Source organism: Podarcis vaucheri (genome assembly GCF_965113315.1).
Source record: "Podarcis vaucheri genome assembly, chromosome: 13".
Classification (NCBI taxonomy): domain Eukaryota; kingdom Metazoa; phylum Chordata; class Lepidosauria; order Squamata; family Lacertidae; genus Podarcis; species Podarcis vaucheri.
In genome coordinates this window covers 53022227-53039298 of record NC_138751.1, presented here as the reverse complement: position 1 = coordinate 53039298, position 17072 = coordinate 53022227, and the positions used below count along the sequence as shown (strand labels likewise).

The following is a 17072-nucleotide window of genomic DNA, read 5'->3' as shown; positions in this document are numbered from 1 at the left end:
CTCACTTCTCGCTGAGGCTTTCGACGCCCTGCCCATGGCTCCCCCCAAGGCTTGCTTGAGGAGAGGGGCTGGGAGGGGCAGATAACGTCTTCTTCTCGCTCTGGACAGAATGCCTCCGGCTCCTCCTGCGTTCCAGCCCCCTTCGTTCATTGCAGCCAAAGCTGGACCTTCTTCGATCTTTGCGGCCGCTGGGAGGGGGCTCACCGTTGTTATCACCATCCTCATGCCTCAGGGTCATCTGAAAGAATGAAGAATTAAAAGGAATGCCGCGGGCGGCACAATGGCAAATGCCGTCCCCAGTCTGAAACTAATTCACGTGTGCCTCACTTTCTGGGTCATGTGGAGCTATCTGGCCTCGCAAAGGACTTCTGTGCAATCTGTTTGTTCACTTATGTGCAATTCAGAAGATGTGCCTTCAGGGACCACATAAAAAAAAGAGACGGATGCTGGAATACTCATAGGTACAGTGCGGGGGGGGAAGTATTTGATCCCCTGCTAAATTCGCCCGTTTGCCCCCTGATGAAGAAATGACCAGTCCATAATTTTAATGGTAGGTTTATTGTAGCTGTGAGAGACAGAATAACAACAGGAAAACCTCCAGAAACCCAGAAGACAAAAGTCAGAGATTGACCTTTTCTTCCTCTGATGACAGTTCAGTCCTAGTCACTCCCCTCTCAGATGGGCTGGATTGTGCCTGACAGGATGGGAGGGTGGTCTAAAAACACCACTACCCCAGGGGAGTGGAGAAGGCATCTCTGTTGGGTTTTGCAGAATTTTTTTTCTGTTATGAAGGCTTACAAAACCTAAGATCTCCAGCATTTCAATGGCAGAGAATGTAGCTTAATGTTTTCCAGAGGAGGATTTATTACTAAATAAAGTAAAGTAATTTCAGATGCATTAACAGAGAGATGTTCTTTCATAGTGCATAGCATTCAGTTTACAAAGTCTGAAAGGGGTTTTTTTCAGTACTGAGAAGCTCATATTCTGTCTTTCCCATTCATATTCTATCCTTCACATCAGTACTCTACTATTGATTAGTTTAAATGAAGATGTAAAGTAAACAATAGTTTAGGGAAAAAATTAATTTTCGATGCTTTATCGTGTTTTTAATATTCTGTTGGGAGACGCCCAGAGTGTTTGGGGAAACCCAGCCAGATGGGCGGGGTATAAATAATAAATGATGATGATGATGATGATGATGATGAATGTAGCTTCGTCTACATGCAAGCTCAACAATTAATCCAATCTAAATTCATGAAAGTGGGCTTGAAGGCCCATCAAGATGGAGAATAATCGCAGGTGCAGCACTCTTGAGCTGAGCCTTTGTTGAATGCTGGACGCTTTTACACGGGATGTGAAATTATCAGCATTAAAATAGTTTAATTGCCGACAAGAGCACATTCAAAGGGACCATAAACATATTCATTTTTTCTTCCGTTTCTTAACCATGAATTATTATTATATGAGGTGTGTTTTACTATTAAATACCCTGCACCGTCACTGTGTAGCATAACCAGATGTTGGACTTTTCAAATAAAAATAACGAGACTAATATTACCCTGGTCACATCCCCCCTCCCCCATCCAGCTCAACTTTGAAGTACACCGAGTTGCAAGATGCAGAGAGCAGGGCATGTTCTGTTACCTCATAAATGTTGAACTGCTCTATTAAGTCCAAGTCCGCTCCTTTCTTATTCAAGTGTCTCTGGGAGATGCCTTCTATCCCCAGTTCCTCCAGACAGTCCACAACGTCATAGAAGGAATCCTGGTCCGGCAAGCCAGACAGTGTCTGAAAGTCAAAAGGCAAAACATTTCAGGCTTCTTGCTCCAAAACAAATTACACTTTCTGATCAGAAAGAAAGAAAGATTCACTACTTGGCAACAGAAACATTAACAAATTGCCACAGGCAACAAGGGCATGATCCAGGCACGTTCTTGAATACCACTGATTTCTGGCAGCGAACCGTAAGAATATACAATACTCCAACTGACAATCAAAAGGGCTTTAAACTGTTTGACTGCATTATTCTTCAAATAACAATAATTTTTCACTAGGCTTCAGTCCTACACATGACTAGGTAAGTGGTACTGATTTTCTTATGAATGGGCATGGATAGGGTAGGCTCTAAGACTACTATTCTGTACACACATTGTAAGAGTAAGTTTCACTTAAACTTGATGGAACTTCCTTTCCTTATGTACCCTTAGGACTGCAAAAGTCTCTGCCTTCTGAAAGAGCTGCGAATGACAGGATATAAGGTACAGGAAAGTGAGGGGAGGCAAAGAGGTTATATTATAAATATAAAAACTTCTATGGCTTTGGGGGAAATATTATTGGATTCACCATTGAATGAGGTTTAGCCAAAGGGGGGAGGGGCTGCCAGGCATCTTCTGTATTCAAGTTGCTAGGCAGATTTTGTTTGTGTCACATGACACTTTTTAGAAAGTAATTCTACTTTTAGAAAGTAGAATTACAAGGCCCCTTTATTTCCCCCACGAGGATGCTGGGTACATTGTACAAAGAGTCCCTATGACCTCTAGGTGGATCTCAGATGACACCATATATGGTGGTGGGGAGGAGGGCCAGAGAGTGTTGCCTCAAGTCACAAAAAGCAGGGAAAGTCCAGGGCTTGAGCCTTGGGTTCTTGGTAGCAATTCCACAGAGGAAGCTTATTGTGGTGTGTGCCACATTTCATCAAAACTGTAACTGGCACAGCTAGAGTCCAACTGAACTGGGATGGGGAAGGAGCTGGGACTCCTGTGTCAACACTGGAGCCAGATGTGTTCAGAAGGAGAAAAGGTATCCCACCTGTTCCAGTCCCCCCCCCATTCCTCCTTGCCTTTCTCCTCTTTCTCTATTCTCCATGGTTTGCCATCCTGGGCCCACAGACACTGAGGGGATCATGACACCAGCCTACATGAGGTACTCTGTATCAGGAAGGTCCCATGACCCTTGAGGACGAGGCCACAGATTAAGAGTAGGAGAGGAAATTGTCTTCAAGATCAGCCCTAAGTGTACATAGTACACCAGAAGTACTTGGACAAAATGAACCTACTGTTGTCAGGACCTCCTTGGCCTGAGGCAGTTGGGTTGCCCTCTTTTGACTTGGAAGATTCTGTCTCCTACGCCCTAGCAGAACCAGTTTTCCTAACTCAGTTGAAGCTGACTGCCAAAGAAGGCAGAAAGCAAAACGAACTACTGAGATAGAGCTATGGCTCTCATTTAAAGCTCAATCTGAAGGTGACTGCCACTGAAAGAACATCTGGATTTATGGTGTGTCCAGCCTGAGGCCTCCAGGGAGCTGTCTAGGGTACCTACCTCTGTAACCTTGCTGCTGAGGCCATTGCTCGAAACAGAACAGAAGCAAACATTCAGCACAACACTTAGAGGTACTTTCAGCTGGCCCAACGTGTCCTGGTTCTTCACATAATACCATGTATCTAACCAACTCTCTCCTGGGTCATCCATGCTAAAAGGCAGCTAAAGTATATCTGAAGCTGTGTCAGGCACAGTACATGAAACTATCTCAAATGAAGTCACAGTACATGGTGTGAGGTAACAAGCATCCTTCTATGAAGTCACTGACTCCACCAAGAAATGTAAAGGCACAAAGTACATGGCTCTCCTGGCACCATAACATCAAATAAACCCATAGCGTACAGACAAGTTGCAGCAACACTCAGCTGCTATGCAAAGCCCTGAGGTACCAGTACATTTTTCATCCTAAATGTATCCTATCTTTCCCAGGGAATAGTGGAAGGTCAGGTGTTGGTTTTTTAAAATTAAAAATACATTCTCTTATTTGATATCATTCAAAAATTAACAGCTGTTAGCTAAGTTTTTTCTCACAAGCATATACATACATATTTACATTTGTGGCTTTTTTGCAATGGGACAACTATTTATTATTATTTTTAAGCCTTTTAAATTGTCTTTTAATTGGAATGTTAAAGGGAGATTTTAAAAGCGTGTTTTCAAACGTCAGGGTCAGCTGCCATAGGAAGTTTTGCACTATACGTCTGAATACATAAATCCAAATTTAAAACAAACCTTGTTCACTAAAGTCATTGCATAAACGAGAAGTTCTGTGTCAACCCCATCCTTTTCTTCCAGGATCTCCATAACATTGGACCATAGCTTGACACCTAAAAGGGGAACAAAAACTTATTAGGCAAGAAGATCAAAGTGTATCACACAACTGGGGTCCCACGATGCAGAGCTGGATGCCAAATAAATTCTTCAGTACAGATGTGAGAAATACCGTAGTACAAATAATGCATGGACATTTGACACAGTTCAACGCTATGCATTTGGTATGTGGAAACAAATCCTACTGAGAATGCCTGATGTTAGCGGGTCATAGAATTATAGAATCATAGAGTTGGAATAGACCACAAGGGCCATCGAGTCCAACCCCCTGCCAAGCAGGAAACACCATCAGAGCACTCCTGACATATGGTTGTCAAGCCTCTGCTTAAAGACCTCCAAAGGAGGAGACTCCACCACACTCCTTGGCAGCAAATTCCACTGTCAAACAGCTCTTACTGTCAGGAAGTTCTTCCTAATGTTTAGGTGGAATCTTCTTTCTTGTAGTTTGGATCCATTGCTCCGTGTCCGCTTCTCTGGAGCAGCAGAAAACAACCTTTCTCCCTCCTCTATGTGACATCCTTTTATATATTTGAACATGGCTATCATATCACCCCTTAACCTCCTCTTCTCCAGGCTAAACATGCCCAGCTCCCTTAGCCGTTCCTCATAAGGCATTGTTTCCAGGCCTTTGACCATTTTGGTTGCCCTCCTATGGACACGTTCCAGTTTGTCAGTGTCCTTCAACATAGCAGGTGACAACATAGCAGGTGACAAGAGCTCCACCACTGAAAGCCCCCTGGCCTCTGCTTCTCCTTCTCCCCATTGCTCCTTGCTCACTCACTCACCTGCCTTCTCCTTGTGGTGCAAAGTGGACAAGTGAGAATTGACAAGGGTGAATTGACAAGTCTACTTCCGTCAACTGCAGTGGTGATTGGACCCAATCCATACCGCCACAGAGAGGAAGAGGCAGGTAATGGGGAGCAGAAGCCATAGTAGTTGCTTTCTCCTTAAGTGGGGAGCAGAGAGGGTGGTCTGGAGGAGAAGATCCCCCTGGGGGAATAGGGCCCACCAAGCATGTCTACTATTACCTAAAATCAGCCTTGCTACCAACCTCAAGAGGATTGAGCTGGACTATATTATGCCTGCAATGGGCAGGTTCAACACTTAGGCAGGAAGAACCAGCTGCAGAAATATAAGATGGGGGGCACCTGACTTGCTAGTAGTACAGTGGTACCTTAGTTCCTGAACGGCTTAGTTGTCGAACAAATTGGCTCCAGAATGCTGCAAACCTGGAAGTAAATGCTCTGGTTTGCGAATGTTTTTCGGAAGCCGAACATCTGATGTGGCTTCCGCTTGAGTGCAAGAAGCTCCTGAAGCCAATCGGAAGCCGTGCCTTGGCTTTTGAATGGTTCCAGGAGTCAAACGGACTCCTGGAACGGATTAAGTTCAAGAACCAAGGTACCAACGTACAGGCAAAAACAATCTAGGGGACTTAGTAGACCACAAGCTTAACAAGAGTCAACACTGTGATGCAATAGCAAAAAAGAGCTTCTGAGTAAGCATGGATAGGTTTGCAGGCATAGATGGCTTTGTGATGAACTTCATTAACCTTTGTCTTTAAGGTGTCTCAGTGCTCTTTGCAGTTTTTGCAAATAGGGCTAGCCCTCTCGAAACACGTTAACTTTGAAAGGAAACATGCAAGGAAGGTAAATAAGGATTAGTAAATAAGTTAATTGCTGAGATATAAAAAGTTGCTGTGTGCTACATAAAAAAGTTCCATAATACACATATTTCAACATTGGCTGATGGTGAAACGGATCTAAGCCAAAAATGCAATGCTATTCTAAGCTGCATCAACAGAAGTCTAGTGTCCAGATTAAGGGAAGTAATAGGTACCACTTTATTCTGCCTTCATCAGACCACACCTGGATTCCTGTGTCCAGTTCTGGGCACCAGAGTTTAAGAAGGATATTGACAAGCTGGAATGTGCGCAGAGGAGGGCGACCAAGATGATCAAGGGTCTGGAAACCAGGCCTTATGAGGAACAATTAAAAAGAGATGGAAAGGAGGTATTATACCATCTTTAAATATCTAAAGGGCTGTCACATGGCGGAAGCTTGTTTTCTTCTGCTGTGGAGGGTAGGTCCCAGACCAATGGCTTCAAGTTACAAGAAAGGAGATTCTGAAGGAAGAACTTTCTGACAGTAAGAGCCGTTTGACAGTGGAATGGAGATGGTAGACACTTATTCCTTGGAGGTTTGTAAGCACAGGTTTGATGGGCATCTGTCATATAAGATCTAGTTGAGAATCCTGCATTGCAGGAGTTGTGGACTAGATGACTTAGAATGATCCTAAATAAAAAAAATCCTTCCAGTAGCACCTTAGAGACCAACTAAGTTTGTTGTTGGTATGAGCTTTCGTGTGCATGCACACTTCTTCAGATACGCTGAAACAGAAGTCACCAGACCCTTCTATATAGCGAGAGGGTGGTATTACTCAGAAGGGTGGTGGGAATGGGTGGTTGGCTGATAGGTGTAGTAAACCAGTTGACGACTGTTAACAACTGAAATTAGTCTTACAGGAAAAAGCAAGGGATGAGATGGCCAAAAATAGCTTTATCATATATAATGAGATAATAATCCAATCTATTCAGACCAGGTCTCTCCATGGTTTTAAATTTGGTAATAAGTTGTAATTCAGCAACTTCTCTTTCTAGTCTATTTCTGAAATTATTTTGTAATATGACAGCTACTTTAAGATCTTGTATAGAATGTCCTGGGAGATTGAAGTGTTCTCCTACTGGTTTCTCTGTCTTGTGATTCCTGATGTCAGATTTATGTCCATTTATCCTTTGGCATAGGGTTTGTCCTGTTTGTCCAGTATAGAGGGCTGAAGGGCACTGCTGGCATTTGATAGCATACACAATGTTAGAAGATGGGCAATTAAATAGGCCTGAGATGGTATGTTTGATGTTGTTGGGGCCAGTGATGGTGTTGTCTGGGTGTATGTGGCAGCAAAGTTGGCATCTGGGTTTATTGCAGGCTCTGGTACCAGTGTCCATGTTAAGTCTTGTTGCTGTATTATTGTGGGTGAGGAGTTGTTTAAGATTGGGTGGCTGTCTATAAGCAATGAAAGGTCTTCCTCCCAGAGCTTGAGAAAGAGAACTGTCATTATCTAGGAGAGGTTGTAGATCTCTGATGATGCGTTGAACTGTTTTAACTTGGGAGCTGTATGTGATTACTAGTGGTGCTAGTGGTGTTCTGTTATTTTCTTTTTTGGGTCTGTCTTGCAGCTGGTTCTCTCTGGGTATCAGTCTGGCTCTGTTGATCTGTTGTTTAATTTCATCAGGCGGATATTTTAGTTCTAAAAAGGTTAGTTCTACCATTTTAAGACATCATGACATCACAGTAGCAAGTACCATTCCCTATGACATCACGTGGAGCATTTCTCTGCATCTACCGCAGCAAGTCAATGATGGCAGGTGGGAAAACACACAACGGGATGGCACTACATTGTGTTTCTAGGCACCATAAGCTGAATGGGAGAAGTCACAAGGGGATGCTGGTTCCAGCAGCGCCATGTGGCAGTTGTGACATGTAAACCAGCTCTCATTCATCAGATCCCTCTGATTGTGAAGAGGTTTCTTTGCCCTTGAGACTCACCCAGAAACTCCAGCGGGTGCAGAATGCCGCGGTGAGACTCCTTACGGGGTCCTCGCTGCGGGATCGCATTCATCTGGTGCTACACCAGCTGCACTGGCTTCCAGTGGAGTACAGGATCAGGTTTAAGGTGCTGGTTTTAACCTTCAAAGCCCTACACGGCCTAGGACCCTCGTACCTACGGGACCGCCTCTCCTGGTATGTCCCACGGAGGACCTTACGGTCTTCAAACAAAAACATCCTGAAGGTCCCAGGCCACAGAGAGGTTAGGCTGGCCTCAACCAGAGCCAGGGCTTTTTTGGCCGTGGCCCCGATCTGGTGGAACGCTCTGTCACAAGAGACTAGGGCCCTGCGGGACTTGACATCTTTCCGCAGGGCTTGCAAGACAGAGCTGTTCCACCAGGCCTTTGGCCAAGGCACAGTCTGACCCCCTCCTTTGGCAATCCTCACAGAACTTCTAGCCCAATGATTGCCATTGATTTGATTGGAATTAATTTTATAATGAAATGATTTTAGAATGTTTTATCATTTTACTGTTGTTAGCCATTCTGAGCCTGGCTTCGGCTGGGGAGGGCGGGATATAAATAAAATTTATTTTTATTATTATTATCACTATTTTGGGGCACACCCATTTGGCTTTGTGCAAATGTTACTGTCCTTTAATATTTAATACGAGAAATACTGTGCAACCAAACACTTTTCTATTATTTTCAGCTCAACTTTCCATATATTCTGTGCGCTGGGTTGAGTATGTAAGTTCACAGAAGATATACGATAGGTGGGTATGATACCCGCACTGCAGAAATAACTGCCTGTGGTTTCTAATGAAGAGAGAGAAACTGGAAACAAGAAGGATAGATATATGATTCTAACCTATACTTATGCCATTTGGGGGTAACCGTAAGCCAGTAACATGACAAATTAATTACTTTAATCCATGCCGTATGACAGAAATATGCTTTAGTTAACAGACAGACTACTTGTCTTCTCAGAATGTGCTTCCTCCCATCTAAAGCATTCTAGAATATTCTGCCTGTGGCCTACAAAAGCACACTTCCATATGTGTCTTTGCATGGCAATCATAAAGGAGTGTCATATAATATTTTTCTGTGTGTTTGCCAGGGGTACATACAGAGCAAGCCAAAATACAATGCAAAGGAACCTGCATAAAAACGACATTTGAATAAAATCTATTTATTTCTATCAGGGCCTTCACAGGAGTGAATAAATATGATTCAAGTATGTAAATCCACCCATATATATAAAAGTATTACCGTAAATTCTTTTTGCTCTTAATTGTAGATCTTGTATGGTGTTTTTGCACACCACTGGCGCAAAGGACACTGAGACCGAACCTCTGTGGTGGGAGCAATTATTATAACTTAATGTCAGAAAACAAAGAATTCTTGTGTTGGACTGGCTTTTCTGTACGACAGGGCTGTTTACAATATGTTATTTTGTACATCCTTATGTTTTGAACTTCCTATGGTTTATATTTGCTCATGTGGAAATGCAAAGTGACATACCGAAGGTTTTACCTACATCTCAGAGTCCCTTATCACCTGTCCTGACTCATCCAAAGGAAGCAGAAAGTGAAGAGCATGAGATGCCCCCAAATTCTGCTACCCCCTAAAATGGGAGCAAACTTACACAGGCATTGGGCTAGAAATATACCAGAATCAGTTCCATCTCTGACCCAGTTCCAAAAGCTTATGAGATACACAAACCCTACCCAAACCCTCCCACTTCATGTATGCTGCAGCAGTACAGTGCTGCTATCAATATCACATTTCTTAGATACAGAGGTTCTCTGCACAGAGAAAGTAGAATGAAATAATTATACCATACCAGCACAGCAGAAAATCACAGCTTATTCCAGCTCCACAAAACTGAACAACATTATATTAAGCGAATTACTATTATTTGTGCTAGTGCAACAAACCGTTGCAAAAGTTTCTTATCTGACCCTTCGTAACAGATTTGGGTATGTCAAGTTTGGAGAATACATTAGAGAATATACAATCAAAAAAGCTTCTTGAAATTGAAGCTGAAACACTTTATTGTCACTTGTACAACTTGTATACAGTGAGATTACTCAGCTTAATTCTCCTCATTTACTGATGCACATCCACCAAACCCGAAAGTCAGTTGCCCTGTTGTTATCTTTTCATTCAGCAGCCTCACAGCCCACAGATAGAAGCTGTTCTTTACCCTGTTGGTGTGACTAATCATGCTTCTGTATCTTCTGCCTGAGGGCAGGAGATCAAGAAAGTGCCGGCCAGGGTGTGAATCATCCCTGAGAATTTTCCTCACTCTCCTGAGGCAACGTTCTTCCGCTATTTCATCCAGCGGATTCACGGGACATCCCATAATATCTTGTGCTGTATTCACCACCCTCTGTAGGCACTTCCTATCAGTTGATGTCAAACCAGCGTACCACACCGTGATGCAGTATGAAAGGACACTTTCTGTTGTGGACCGGTAGAAGGAGATCATCAAATGTTGATTGACATCGTTCTTTTGCAATACTCCAAGGAGATGGAGTCTCTGTTGGGCTTTCTTAAGCACCTGGGTTGTATTGATTTTCCAAGTAAGGTCTTCACTGAGGTAAACTCCTAGGAATTTAAAGGAAGAGACTCTCTCCACACAGCCCTCTCCGAAGAACAGCGGGGCTAGTTCTCCTCTCTTCCTCCGAAAGTCCAACACCACCTCCTTTGTCTTGCTGATATTAAGGTGCAAGTTGTTCCCTAGGCACCATGTAGATATTTTTTGGACCTCCCCTCTATACGCTGATTCGTCTCCACCTGTTATTAAACCCATTATGGTGGTGTCTTCTGCAAACTTAATAATTTCAGTAGATGGGTCAGATGATACACAATCGTATGTATACAATGACTTAGCACACATCCCTGTGGTGTGCCAGTGCTGATTTTTAAGGAATTAGATGTTACATGTCCAATCTTCACATTTTTGTTGTTGCTGTCAACCATCTGTCTTGAGAGACAGTGGAATGCACCTCCAGGGGTGAAGTCAAACGTCTGCATTAGCAGCACCAAAGTGACCTCCCCTGGGCACAAGCCTGGGCTGCGCATATGGAGTTCCTGGACTACCCAGATAACAAGACACACACCCCCGGCCTTGCTGATGTGGTCCACGTAGGGATGTCCAACTCCCAATTGTCTGCAATCTACTCAAAGTATAAAGAAACTGGCAGTGATCTACTCATTATCGTAAAAAGACTGGCAGTGATATACCCAAAGCAGTGGAGCTTTTTTTTAGGAAGCCAAAGTTGGGTGTGTTTGTTTTTTTGTTTTTTGTTTTGCTTTTTTGTAAGGAGATCACTAAGGGGCCATAGATCAACCAGGATCTACCAGGAACACCCTGTGATCTACCAGTAGATCGCGATCTACCAGTTGGACATGCCTGGGAAAGCAGAGCAGTACATCTGGCTACCAGGTGGGCTGCAGGAGTTGCCTGGATGAGAAGAAGAAGAAGAAGAGGAGGAGGAGGAGGAGGAGTTTGGATTTGATATCCCACTTTATCACTACCCTTTATCTCCTTTCCCTTCCTCCCCCACAACAAACACTCTGTGAGGTGAGTGGGGCTGAGAGATTTCAGAGAAGTGTGACTAGCCCAAGGTCACCCAGCAGCTGCATGTGGAGGAGCGGGGAATCGAACCCGGTTCACCAGATTATGAGTCCACTGCTCTTAACCACTACACCACACTAGATGAGGTGTACAAGGAGACATCCAACCATCTTACGGACTCCACTCCAAAAAGCTCACCCCTCAACAACCAGCAAAGTCAAGTGAATACCCAGACCATACATACAGACATGACTCCCCATCCACCCCAACATAGATCCCACTCCATTTGAACTGCAGGGCCAGCAGTACCAGGGACTGGTAGTATGTGCTGCATAAAATGGGATGGTGAGCAACATTGATGCACTTGATCATGAATTAGAGACATTTCAGTGTGGGTTTGATTTCTATGGGGGTGGGGTTTAAATGTGCCAGGCTTATGGGTTCACACCGTCATGTGTGTATGTGAAGCTGGGTTTAACACTCACAACAAGACTTTGATCAAACACAGCAATGGACTAAGTTCATAAACTCAGCTATGAGTCATCAAACACTGATTATTATAGAATGCAGAATCAACTCATGCACATAAATATGTGAACTAAGACTCCTCCACCAGCTATATAAAAAGGCCACCTGGAATTGGGTTACATTTCCAGATCAACCCCCTTCAAAAGCTGTTGGGATTTATCCATTCTCATCTTGATCTTGGGACTGTGTATCTTTTCTGCAATGATTGATCTTGCAAGCTAATCAGAGCTAAAAAATAAAAGAAAAGGGAAAGCTGGGAAACCTACTTTTTCTTCTCCGTTCCTAAATCTTCGGAGGAATAGCCCACATTTTTAAACTACCCTACGGCCTCGTCACTGCACGACCTTCTTGATTGTGAGTCTTTCCTAACTTTTCAGTAAATCAGAATGGAAGTCTTTAAAACAGCTGAAATGAAATGGGGCAGCGATGAAATAAGGAATAAGAAATGTACTGCTTCCCCCTACTGGATGGATTGCTTTCCTCTGCTACAGACCATACTGCAGACCTCATTCCACTTTTTATCAGCTTTAATTGTTTCAACATATTTGTTTTCTTAGCCTCATCAGGCCAGTACATGGTATAGCACCATATGGTTTAGAAAATGAATCTCCCTAACATATATTGCTATTTCTATCTTTTGTTATTTCTTCATGGCCTAATATTTAAAATAAATCCCCCCCAAGAATTCATCCTTAGTGGGGGGTTAGATTTTCAGTGACTTTTAATAATTTTCAGGGTGCTGCTGTTTGCTTTGAATACAAGTATGAACGGCCCCCTCCCACAAACCAAACAAATGCATTCTTGAGGGGAGAATAAGACTACAACAAGGTAGCCATCTTTGCCCCCCATGAATGCCACTGCTCAATGCTGTATCATTCCTGTCCCCGAAATGTGGCTAGGATGAAAGCGCAGTTGAGCCTTATGCAGCAGTAGGGATTTTTATTTTGGTGTAAATGGAAAAGCGTGTTCTCCTTCATGGAGAGCACGGGTTGCAATGGGGTTAACCAGACAGCCTCTATTGCTGGGAATGTTGGTTGGTTGGCCCAAAGTGTGACTGGACTCCTCGGGTTGCTGGGGAGACTTTGATGTTGCCAAGTTTGATTGACAGCCTGGGTTGAATATATGCTCTGCGGGCAGCATTGAGTGTCCTCTTTCGCTGCGCGCATCGGATCACCTTCCCACCCTCCCTCATTTTAGGGTGTTTGTCGCATTTGACCTTGCTATGCCTGTCATGGGGTCGTCTGCTCTTGGGGCAGGGGCCTGGTAGGAATTTTGTCCATCTGGCTGATTGGCTGGTGCCATTTGGTTTTTGCCTACTGCGTAGCAAATCGTCACAACTTGTAAGGTTGCAGTTAGGCATTGGTTTTAGAAAAAAATTGGTTGGTGGAGGGGTAAAGGTAAAGGTAAAGGGACCCCTGACCATTTGGTCCAGTCGTGACCGACTCTGGGGTTGCGGCGCTCATCTCGCTTTATTGGCTGAGGGAGCCGGCGTACAGCTTCCGGGTCATGTGGCCAGCATGACTAAGCCGCTTCTGGTGAACCAGAGCAGCGCACGGAAATGCTGTTCACCTTCCCGCAGGAGCGGTACCTATTTATCTACTTGCACTTTGATGTGCTTTTGAACTGCTAGGTTGGCAGGAGCAGGGACCGAGCAATGGGAGCTCACCCCGTCACGGGGATTAGAACTGCCGACCTTCTGATCAGCAAGTCCTAGGCTCTGTGGTTTAACCCACAGCGCCACCCACGTCCCTCTAGGTGGAGGGGTATGGATTGGCTGTGCGTGCCCCTCCAATGCTGTTGCTGCAAGGGAATTCCGTTAAAGGAATCCAGGGGCTCACCATGCTTTTGTCCGCACCCCTGTCAAAGAGGATAGGGCCACGCAAGAGCCCCTGGGAGCATTTGGGGAGAGGTGAGGGTCTGGTACCCAGCTCCATCTACTCCCCATATAATGTTTTCCCCTACTGACTTCACAGGCTTGCGGATGTCAGTTCTGTCCCTGGGCGGGGACAGATAGTCGTAACCAATGCCTAAGCAACCACTCACATTGTTTGTATTTTAATAAAGTCGTGGCCAAAATCATGCCAAAAACCTTAAACAAAAATTATGGTGTGAAGTGTGAATTTATTTAGGGTTTGCTTGGGGACCTCGACACGCAATAAAAAGAAACAAGGAAGGAAAAGCCCCTCGCCACTTTCTGCTGAAAGGTAAGACCCCACCCTCCCACCAATTTTTTTTTTGAGCTTGCCCACTGGGACTTAACTCCACTGCTCTCCTAAGACTAAAGTGCAGAATTTGCTTCTGAACATCTAGAACCTGAGGGAGTTGAGAAAACAACAATATGGCATTCAGCAAAAAATCCCCAAACTGCCCAGTGAGTTCAGTTATTATGAGGTGTCAGAGGCCAAGAGAGAAACTGACATGGCAGGAGGAAGGGACAATGCCCCCCAGGGGGGAAAGCCCTCACATGTAATGGAGGCGAATACTGAAACTGATGGGTACACTGGCAAGTGAAAGAACGTGCTCTGAGCGTCTGCCCTAGAGACTAACATCTAGAAGCCCCAAGGCATTTCGGAGAGCTGTGGTGTAAGGATAAAATGGTACAGATCTACCAAGATATGCTGTAATGTCAGAAAGATGCAAGCACTTCATGCTACAGGAGGCAGGATTGCCTGCAGATGGAGCTTCCCCTTCAATATCACTGCCAAACCACTGTCAGGGGAAATATTTGGAGTACAACAATCCAAGCCTATGGAACGACTGAAGCAAGTGCAACTCCAAGCCAGTAACCAAAGAAGCAGTGGATAAGGCCATCGGCCATCTGAAGGAGTAGTCACAATGAAGAAAGAATGAAAGAAAGGACGAGGAATCTTTTTACATTGGTAAAGTTAAAGGTAAAGGACCCCTGATAGTTAAGTCCAGTTGTGAACAACTCTGGGGTTGCGGCACTCATCTTGCTTTACTGGCCGAGTGAGCCGACGTTTGTCCACAGACAGATTTTCCAAGTCATGTGGCCAAACCAGAGCAGCGCACGGAAACACTGTTTACCTTCCCGCCACAGTGGTACCTATTTATCTACTTGCACTTTGACGTGCTTTCGAACTGCTAGGTTGTCAGGAGCTGGGGACTGAACAATGGGACCTCACCCCGTCACGGGGATTCAAACCGCTGACCTTCCAATCGGCAAGCCCAAGGCTCAGTGGTTTACACCACAGCGCCACCTGCGTCCCGTGGGTTGCTAGCACCCCCCAAAAATAAATACCTCCTGGTGTTTGCTTTTCTTGCGTTTCTCCCTTCCCATTAGTCTCTTCCCTCCACATTCGAAAGCTAGATTGTAAGATCCTCAGCATGCGAATGTTCTTCATGTGCCGCTGGCATAATATAAATGGTACACTACAACAACCACTAAACGACATGTTCTGAAGTAGTGTGGCCAGGCCACACCTAGAGTAATGTGTCCAGGTCTGGGTACCACAATTTAAGAAGGGTATTGTCAAGCTGGAATGTGTGCAGAGGAGGGCAACCAACCTGAGCCGGGGCCTGGAATCTAAGTCTTATCAGGAACGGTTAAGGGAGTTGTGTATGTTCAGCCTCATAAAGAGGAAGCTGAGAGGAAATATGATTTGTTGTTGTTGTTTAGTCGTGTCCAACTCTTTGTGACCCCATGGACCAGAGCACGCCAGGCACTCCTGTCTTCCACTGCCTCCCGCAGTTTGGTCAAACTCATGCTGGTAGCTTCGACAACACTATCCAACCATCTCGCCCTCTGTTGTCCCCTTCTCCTTGTGCCCTCAATCTTTCCCAACATCAGGGTCTTCTGCTTCTGTTAGGTCCTTGCCACTTTTGTCCTTTATTATGGTAATCTTTGTACGAAATGTTCCTTTCATATCTCCAATTTTCTTGAACAGATCTCTGGTTCTTCCCATTTTGTTGTTTTCCTCTATTTCTTTGCATTGCTCGTTTAAGGAGGCCTTCTTGTCTCTCCTTGCTAATTTTTGGAAATCTGCATTCAATATGATAGCCATCTTCAAATGTCTAAAGGGCTGTCAGGTGGAGGATGGAGGAAGGTTGTTTTTTCCTGTTCTGGAAGGTAGGATCCATACCAATGAATTCAAGTTATAAGAAAGGAGATTCCAGCTAAACAGCAGGAAGAACTTTCTGACAGGAAGAGCTGTTCAATGGTGGAATGGACTTCCTCTGAAGGTGGTGGATTCTCCTTCCTTGTGTGGTTTTAAGCAGAGGGTTGACTGCCACATGTCATATTTGATCTGGTTGTGATTCCTACATTGCAAAGGGCTGGACTGGTCTCATCCTACTCTATAATTCTGATTCTATAGCTCATTAGCATGAAAAACATTTTAGTGCTCAGAAGCTATAAAACAATTACAATAGGTAATTGGGGGAGAAGTGATTTTTCTTATTTGGAAAGGCTGACAGTAGAATATTTAAGTTTATAATACTGAGGTGTTTGTCCTGCAAGAAGAGCACTCTGTATTGTGGGGGGGGGGGGAATGCAGAAGAGAGACAATAATGTACATGTTATAGGCTGAACTCTTGCTTGCCTCTTAACACATTCCTCCAAAACTGCAGGGAGCATTTGTAAGCCGGATGTTCCTACAGAGTTTTCAATTCCATTTGGATGTACTGCAGTGTGGAAGCAACACAGCTGTACTAGGAAAACTGGGGCTGAATTATTAGGAGTGGCCCCGCTTTTGCCAATCATGTGCACTGCACATGTTAAAAGATTATAACTCACCGAACAAAATGTCCATTAAAGCACCAGGTGTCCACAAAAGCAGGCCTGCACTTGATCAACTGGTTCTGAGAATGATCAAAGGATTCCCGAGTAAGATAGCTAAAGCCAGCAGGCTTTCAGAGCACCTTTGAATGAATGGAAGCTTTTCTGCAACTCCCATTCATTTCAATGGGGCTCAAGCTAGAAAGATTAAACTATACACGCATAACTACACATGGGTGTTAAATAGAAACTGTGAACACCTCATTAAGTCAGTTAGGCTTCCTTTGGCCACTCCACTGTGTTAATTCTAGAGCTAATAGATGTCAATGAACATCTAGAACTTTCTGAACCCCTCCCAGGGCTGCGCATAACCATGGTGACCAATGGGGGAATGAGGAATTGGGTTCAATTCTGGAGAGAAAGCCTGAGAAATGGCTGCCATACCCAAGGAAGGCAGTGATGAAATACAACAA

The 17072-nt window shown here is 44.4% G+C and overlaps 1 protein-coding gene across 13 annotated transcripts in view; it reads right to left on the bottom strand.

The window, feature by feature from the left end:
• The window catches only part of FHOD3 (formin homology 2 domain containing 3), a 352366-nt gene that overhangs the window by 104333 nt on the left and 230961 nt on the right, over window positions 1–17072 (bottom strand). For 12 of the 13 annotated variants that reach the window (XM_082194682.1, XM_082194676.1, XM_082194681.1 and 9 more), the window contains exons 8-10: window positions 4051–4145; window positions 1645–1788; window positions 6–238 (exon numbers count right to left, since the gene is read on the bottom strand). In XM_082194682.1, the coding sequence (XP_082050808.1) occupies window positions 6–238; window positions 1645–1788; window positions 4051–4145 (472 nt within the window). Of the gene's footprint in view, window positions 1–5; window positions 239–1644; window positions 1789–3318; window positions 3484–4050; window positions 4146–17072 lie in introns of those variants that run through there. The other variant, XM_082194675.1, reaches the window with a different exon arrangement.